The 8,074-nt window shown below is 42.7% G+C and overlaps 1 protein-coding gene across 1 annotated transcript in view; it reads left to right on the top strand.

Annotated features, from left to right (window-relative positions):
• DNAJC17 (DnaJ (Hsp40) homolog, subfamily C, member 17) overlaps positions 1-8,074 on the top strand; it is a 20,019-nt gene that overhangs the window by 3,356 nt on the left and 8,589 nt on the right. The window contains exons 3-9 of the mRNA XM_009333952.1: positions 2,104-2,173; positions 2,882-2,940; positions 4,485-4,572; positions 4,969-5,051; positions 5,513-5,609; positions 7,229-7,278; positions 7,798-7,875. Of these exons, the coding sequence (XP_009332227.1) occupies positions 2,104-2,173; positions 2,882-2,940; positions 4,485-4,572; positions 4,969-5,051; positions 5,513-5,609; positions 7,229-7,278; positions 7,798-7,875 (525 nt within the window). The remainder of the gene's footprint in view (positions 1-2,103; positions 2,174-2,881; positions 2,941-4,484; positions 4,573-4,968; positions 5,052-5,512; positions 5,610-7,228; positions 7,279-7,797; positions 7,876-8,074) is intronic.

Raw genomic sequence — 8,074 nt, 5'->3', positions numbered from 1 at the left:
GGCCCGGCACCCCTCACGGGGCCGCGGAGGGGCCCGGACCGGCCCCCCCTCTCTTCCCTCCCCGCCCTCGGCGCCTCCAGCCCGGCTCTTCCGCCCCCCGCCTTTCCCTCAGACCGGGGGCTATTGCCGAGGGCAGAAGGCGGCTCGGACGCGCGGCTGCGTTTGCTGCTCTCCGGATATTTAGCCGGGCGATTGCTCCAAGCGCTGTTTTAGTGTGATATCTCTGCCCTGGGCACTGCTGCGCTGTCGGCTGGAGCCGTTCATTAGTGGGAAAGCCCGTTTTTTCTGATGTTGGCTTTGCTGTGCCCAATATACCCGTCTGTTTTCTCCTCTTAAGCCAGTGGGGGCGAGGCCTGGCTTTGGAAGAGGATGAAATCAGTTGGAGAGAACTGCAAAATTAGTCTTAGATGACATTTCTCTCACTTTGTTTGTTTATGTGCCTTCAGAAGGAAAGCTCCTCCTGTGTTTACCAAAAATCCAGTTATTAGAGGTTGGTCTAGGTACTGTAGGGTCCCCTGGGCCATCTTATTAATTTTGTGCGTTTGGAATTACATGTTTCTCGTTTTTCCTTTAATAGGTAAGTCAAGACTAAACACAAAAGACTTAGGCTATTGAGCTGGGAAAGGGAAGTAAGACTGAGTAAAAATGACACCTGAACAAATTAAATGTGAAAGCAAAACTTTATTTTCCCTCTTAGGCTTTCTCTTTTTCTCTCTCTAGCAGTAAAGAGCAGTACAATAGGGTGACACTTGGAAGCTACAGTCTGGGCCTAACCAGCAAATGTGTCTGAGGCTGCCTGGAAGTTCCACGTGTCATAAGCACAAAAAGGGAAAAAGCCAAGTGTAATGCACAGGGTTGAATGAGGTGAAAGATTTTGGGTGACCTCAGCTTTGCTGCTGAGCTTTCCACTGTGGAAAAAAAGATGAGGAAATTACAAATTGGATGTTATGATGTGACTTAAAACCTGACAAGTGTAATTTAGAGTGCTAATCCTTGATGTACTTGCAGCAAGCCAAAGACCCTTTCTATTCAGAAAAGCATGGCCAAAAGGAGAGCAAGACTGTTAAAGTAATTTAACCTCACTGTTTAGAGAAGCCTTATCTGAACTTGCCATGTAGAACAGTTATTCTAATAGTTGTGACTGATGCATGGTGAGGAGACTTACCTCTCTCTCAGCTGGAGTCTTGCTTATGCAGGAGGTAGGATTAGCCTGCAGGGCTTTTAGCTGTGCGTTTCCCTTCCAAGAGCTTTGTCCACCAGGTGGTGCCGGGCCACCACTTACTCCACTCATTTTAGCAGAGGACTGCTTGGCAGTGGAACCGAGCAGCTTTTCTTCCTTTCCTTTCTTGCATGCAGATGTTTTCCTGACAAAGGGAACTCGGATTGTTAAAAGCCTCAGTAGTTACTTAGCTCATAAAGTTGTCATTTTTTTCTTTGAAGTGTAGAGGAGATTAAACAGTCTTCGGTCAAAATTTCTTCGCCTTGCCAAACTCAATTGTTGCACAGTAAATGATACTCTCTGCCCCAAACAGCTACAGCTGCAAAGAACACAGTATCCCTCTGGCTAGAAAACTGCCTCGATGAACCAGACTTGGCTTTGATTGTGAGGTTTGACTGTTGTAATGCAATGCACCAAGAAGTAAAACTTCTGCCTTTGAAAAGCTTAGACTCATTCAAAATGTGGCTGCCTGCCTACTAAGTGTCCTGGGCTCAAATGCTTATCCTTGCAGTACAGTGTGATTAAAAAGGACAGGTCACTGCATTGAGGTTGAAAACTGAGCTTTTCAGAGGTCTCTTGCTATTACAGTAGGCTGCTTTACCTTTTAATATGAGGGAGTAATGGAGCTATTGGTGCTCCAAAAATGGCCTTTATTTTCTGTCAGGCCCGGGGGGACATGTAGTCATGCAAATGAATGCTGGTTCAACCACAGCTTTCTACTTACGATAGGAAGGTGTGTTTTAAGTTAAGCAAAACCAACAACAAAAGAAACCCTCCGAAGAGTAACTTTTTTGTTTCTGCAGTGTTTTTTTTTTCCCAAGTTGCTTTTCTCAACAGAGACTAAACCAGTACCAACCAGTAAATGTCAATTCTGACTCTTGCAGGTTAAGAAAGCATACCGGCAGAAGGCCCTGACTTGTCACCCAGATAAGAACCCCGACAATCCCAGAGCAGGTAAGATGGGGCTGTGCAGACACAAGCAACTCTTCATGTTTGCTTTCGCATGTGTAGACTCCTGGAAGTGGCTCTGCTTAACTTCAGGTCTATCTTTGCAGGTAATTAAGGGAATGCCTGGGTATATGTTACGTGTCGTAATATACATATAATATACATACACAGCACTAAGTTATTTTCATCACTATTAGAGCTCTGGTTTTTAAGGTTGAATGCATACACGTTGGTTTTAGAAACATCAGAAACAAACAGTGATTTGAAGTGTGTGGAGAGTCCTCTGGCTTATTTGTGTAACCTTCTAGGAAGAGGGTCAGCAATATTGATGTAAAATGCAAAGTCTGAATCTTGGGCTGAAAAGCTGAAAAGCTATTGATATGAAAGGGAGACTTTAACAGCGTATTTCAGGCTGACTGCAGGTTGAGTGATACACTTCTGTAGATGGGTTCTGTTGAATTCATGTTTTCAAGATGTCTGTTAAAATGAAATGGTCCCAGTTTTTGTTTCTTAATTTACACTGAAGTTTGTGTAACAAATGTCCTTTGAGTTGAGGTGATCCTGGCTATAGGTTGGCTTACAAATGCTTTGGAAAGATTATTCTTTTTTCTGATGTTCTGCAGGTCTTTTCCATAAGGGATTGTCTTTTCTGGTTCATCTCTAGGCCGCTAGTATGGTTTTCTGCATCTTACCCTTTTTTCTTCTAATTCCCAGCGGAAGTCTTCCACCAACTGTCTCAGGCCTTAGCTGTGCTAACAGATGCAGCAGCAAGGGTAAGGATGCCCATCCCTTGGTGATGTTGGGATTGTGTGGTCTTATTCTCTGCAAGCATGCCGGAGAAGTATCGGAAACTCGCTTCCTGTCTGTCCTGCTCTCTTCTCCAATTGTGACTTTATGAGTGCAAGTCTCATCTGTTATTCTCTGAGATCAAATAGTAGGTGCCAGATAAGAACTTGGGCAAATGTTCTTTTTCTGATTTGATGTGCTGAGAGTAGCTCTGTCCATTTGCTGCAAGGGTGAGATACTGTCTTTAATAATGTATTGGACTGGAGCGTATCCCATTTAAAAAAAAAAATAACAACCACTGATTCAGGGATGCATTAAATTCCCATGACAACGGTGCATTTGCAGTTCCCTTGAAGTCAAGGTCTGACAAATAAATATTATCTAGATGTGATTGCTAAGGCTCAAAGCCTTTCTTTCCATGGCGCACAAGAGACTTGTAAACAGAAAAGCTGAATCATAGTAATGATCTCTATCCTTTTGCTGCAAGAGCTTTGCAGGCTTCCAGATGTAGCTTGGGCTCTTTACTTGCTGTGAGGAAGTGGTTGAGTGCCTACTGCTCAAGGCCGGGAAGTAATCTGGACATGTGAAGGGAAAGGATAAAAACAAAATAAAAATGAGCAAGTAACTCTATCTAGATGAATTCAGGAGAGAAGGCATATTAAAATTTCAGATGATAAGATTTAAAAACATGAAATAACTCTCCTCTTTTCAAACATTGGCAAAGCTTGTAATCTCCTCTCCAAGGGGCACTTAAGCTTTTGGCACCCAAGAACTTTTTGGCTTCTACATTTTAAAAAGGAAAAAGTGTTTGGCAAACCCTTCCCATGCAGGAAAGGAAAAATATCAGCTTTTCTAGTTTACTAAACAAGACCAGTGCTTTCCTGTACAACTATTCTACAAGTAATATTCGAGCATTTGTGCTGGTCTGTGCTTTACCTACTACAGAAAAGTTCTGTGTAGGTTGATGACCCAATTATCAACTGGTTTAAACAGGTGCCAGTGAAATTGCCAGTTGACCCCAGTTCTTAAGTTTCTATAGTGCTAAGTGGAATGTTGATGTGTTATTGCTCCTGAAGAGTTCTGATGGGCTTTGATCTAATACGTTCATGTGAGTCAAACAGCTGTCTTGTGAATAAATCTTTCATATAAAATAGACCTTTTTAATTGTAAAACTTTGCTCTAAACCAAACTTGATCTGTTACCAGTGCCCCTAAAGCTACTCTTGGCATGTTCAGGAAACTAAAATATTCTTCCCACCTCTGACGATGGGTCAGACTCTCTCCAGTACGCTTTGCAGTTATTCCTGGACTTCCTCACCCTTTCAGGCTCCATCTGGAGATCCCTGGGCCTCTTATGTTTTCAGGGTATTTGTGTTAACTTCCAACACTTTTAGGAGGAATGCTAGCAAGAAGCAGAAAATGCTTCACCTCTGCTTAGTGTTTCAATATCTGATCTCGCCTTTACTCACTGCTTTCCATTTTATCTCTTCTGCTTTATATAGTTTCACACTATTGTGTTGGTTCTTTGACAGGCGGCGTATGACAAAGTGAGAAAGGCTAAGAAGCAAGCTGCAGAAAGGACACAAAAACTCGATGAGAAGCGAAAGAAAGTAAAGCTTGGTAATAAAATCAAAACTCCATTTTCTCTTGGCTTGAAGTCTTCATTAGCTGGGTGTTTGCATTTCTTCTACCACTGGAACTCACCATTGATTAATCTGCTGTCCATTTGTGATGGTTGTGGTTTCTTTATGCCCAGTACAATATAGTAGCCATCTGAAATCTCCTCCCGCAGTCGTAGTTGGGGATGGTCCTGTTCTGGGAAGGAATTAGCGGTTTTGATGACTGTTAAGACTGCTGATACATTGATGTGCCTGGGCAGAGGAGAGGTAGCAGAGCTATCAGGACTCTACTTTGAAATTGGTGTAGGTGTAGCCAAGTTTGTTATCTTCTCATCCACCTCTGGTCAGCAGTGAAAATTCTCTTTGGATTGTTTTAATTTTGTTTCTTTCTCTGCAGATCTTGAAGCCAGAGAACGAGAAGCCCAGACCCACGAAAGTGAAGAGGAGGAGATCAGGATAACGAGATCATTAGAACAAGAAGTAATAATAAATTCTTAGATTTCTCTGCTTCTTTTGAGAAGAATTGCTGAAAGCCTTTGCAATCATAATGAAAACCATGTGATGAGGTGCAGCAAGTCTATGTATATCAGTCCTTCAGCCTTTCGGATTAATGGGCTCTATGAAAGAGAGGCGTGTCCAAGGGATCTTGTAGCATCTGGCAAACGTGTCAATCTCAGGATTTTATTTATCTGCCCTTTTCCTTTTGCATAGCAGACAATAACAACAGCTAATTGGTTATATGCTGGCTGATAGGGACTGTGTCACTAGGAACATGAGGGGTCCAATTTTATGAGCCCTGGAGCTGTCACAGGGGAACTGGCAGGAGGGTTGCCCCAGGAGATGGGTATAAGACAAAAGCTGTCCTTGGCAAACTTTAGGTGGCATGAACCAACCGTGGAACTGTGCCCTCAGATATCCATGCTGTCTTACCTTTGCTGTAGATAATACGCCTGCGTGAAGAAGGCTCCCGTCAGCTTGAGGAGCAGCAGAGACTCATTCAAGAACAGATCCGGCTTGAAAGAGAGCAGCACATCCAAGGTGAGAACAGATGAGATTGGAGCTCTCAGCCAAACTACATGCACATGGGACTCCAACTCTTCTGTAGACAGAGCTCACGTACAGATGCAGCCTTCTGACTTGGTCATGTTGCCATACATAGGATCCTATTTAGCACCTTCTTCAGGGATAAGTCGAAAGACTAGTATTTCTATGGGGCTGCTTTCTTATATGTGGCATGCTGCTCTTTAACACATTGTTGCTGCTCCTTTTCAATAAATATTCTAAAGCATTGAGCCTAGATGGTCTGATGTGGAGCCCCATGATGCTGGAGGGAGCCTAAAGTCCTGCTCATCTGTCACAATTAAAGCAGTCAGTGTTGCAGACTCAAAATAGGGAATGATTTAAGTCTGTAAAAAATAGTTGTCATTGGGTTACTACTTCTGTATCCTCTTGAAAGTTCTCAGTAGCTATCACCCAAAAGGGACTCCGTGTGGTGAATAAAGTTTTGTTTAGTCTACGATTGCTGAGGCTTTACTTTCTGGAACTTGGTGTTCTCATGTTCCTTGGGCATACACAGTCTTCATCCCAGGTTTGTACAAAGACCAGCAACAAATGTGTTGGGAAATGAGCAACACACTGAATTGGAAAACATCTGCATTCTGTGCTGCCATACAACAGTAGGTAGTTATCGTGTTTGAAGTTGTCTCCCTCTAATTCTCGTGGGCTGTTCAGTAGCTATGGTTAGTCTCCTTCATACTGGAGGGGATGAGACTTTTCCAGAATCCCACAACCTCATCCTTTGGTATTCCTGAGCCTCACTCCCATCCACACATTTCTACAGTGAATTGCCTTTTTTAATATTCTGTATCTGTGTGGGCTTAAAAATACAGTTTTATGCTTCAGGAAGTTCTGTTCTTTCCAAAACTAATTAGAGTGCTGTTCAGGTTTTCAGTTCAATGGGAAGATTTATTGTCTCTTGCTTCCTACCCCTTTCATTCTGGCAGAGGCTATAGCATAATATCTGTTGCTTTCTCACAGGAAAAATATTAATCTGAGTTAAAAAAAATACACCAGAGGTCCAGATGCAGAAGCTTTTCGGGGTCACCGGGGTTTTCCTGTATGACTGTATGTAAGTCATTCAGCCCACCCTAGCCTTTCTTAACTTAATTTCACATATCAGGAATTGGGGAGGATGTTGAGCATTTGCTTAGCGTAAAACACAGATCCTTGCAACGAGAGCACATCATTACAAAGTATTTAGTTGCAGGGCTGGATTAAATTCTTAGGCTATGCTATCCTTTTTTGTCTACCCTTAATTTTTCTGCACTTGTTCCCACCGGTACAACCCTCTTGCAGGGAAAAATGTCGCAGAATCTAACAGGTCTCCTGCTTGTATTTTTACTTAGCTGTTTCTAGCCTTGATTGTGGCAAGTCTGGGCATCATAGAAGGGAAAAATGCTGACATACAATATTCAGTCTGTACTACAGTTCCTGATTAGAGTGTTGCGCAACACTTGGGGCTGAAATGGTCTAGTGGAAATCCAGAAGTGTTTGCTGTTGCCATACGTACATTCTCAGGGTGAATTTTGTGCTAAATGCTCTTTAGTCGAGGAGTTTTCACCCATGTCCTTTCCATCTTTTTCCTTTCCCCTCTTTAGGCAAGCAAGTAAGAAATGGAGCAGAAGGCAAAATAACTCCCAAACTCAAAGTAAGATATCCTTATAAAACTGGGTTTTGGTGAAAGCTGATAGAATATTATGCAGCTTTGGAAAACAGCAGAGTTGAAGTGTCCCTTCTGAACTGGCATGTCCCTTTGTACAGTGGAGGTGAAGTTGCTCTGTCTAATGTGTATCGTGCATGCAAACAGCTCCTGTCACTGCCTTTACCCTTCCTCCCTCACCCTTTTCTCTACTGTCTGGTCTAGACTTCTGAGCCTGAAATTGAGTTGTCTCTGCTTTAGGCATGGGGAAACATCTGCTTATTACCCTGATATAGCCATTAGTGTGCTTTGAAGTATTATCTTTTTTATTTCAGTGAGCAGTGTTTCTCCCTGTTCCCTAAATAATTTGTTCCCTTTGCACATTCTGATGTTGAAATCACTGTCTTGGCAATTCTGGGAGTGTAGCTGTAAATAACAAACTTGGTTATTGTGCAGGTGGCAGGAGCTGTATTGAATGTGGCAACGTGTTCAAATGGAGGAAATTAACTTGTCATGTTTATTTCCTAGCTAAAATGGAAATGCAGGAAAGAAGATGAGACAAGAGGGGGATACTCAAAAGACGTTCTGTTGCGGATCCTACAAAAGGTCCTGTCTGACACTCCTTCCTATTACTTGATCTTCCCCTGCTCTCAGTGGTATAAGAAAGGATAGTAAATCCTGGGAAGCTACATATAAAGCAGAGTGGCTTACTTTTTTTCTGTTGTCCAGCTTTCTCACTCATGCCATTTTCAGAGATCATCAGCATGATCCATTAGCTGTGAACTGTTCCCCGGCTAGCACCTCT

This window comes from Pygoscelis adeliae, unplaced genomic scaffold, assembly GCF_000699105.1.
Source record: "Pygoscelis adeliae isolate BGI_AS28 unplaced genomic scaffold, ASM69910v1 Scaffold420, whole genome shotgun sequence".
Lineage (NCBI taxonomy): Eukaryota > Metazoa > Chordata > Aves > Sphenisciformes > Spheniscidae > Pygoscelis > Pygoscelis adeliae.
The sequence above is the reverse complement of the archived record's forward strand: the minus strand, read 5'-3'. Positions and strand labels throughout refer to the sequence as shown.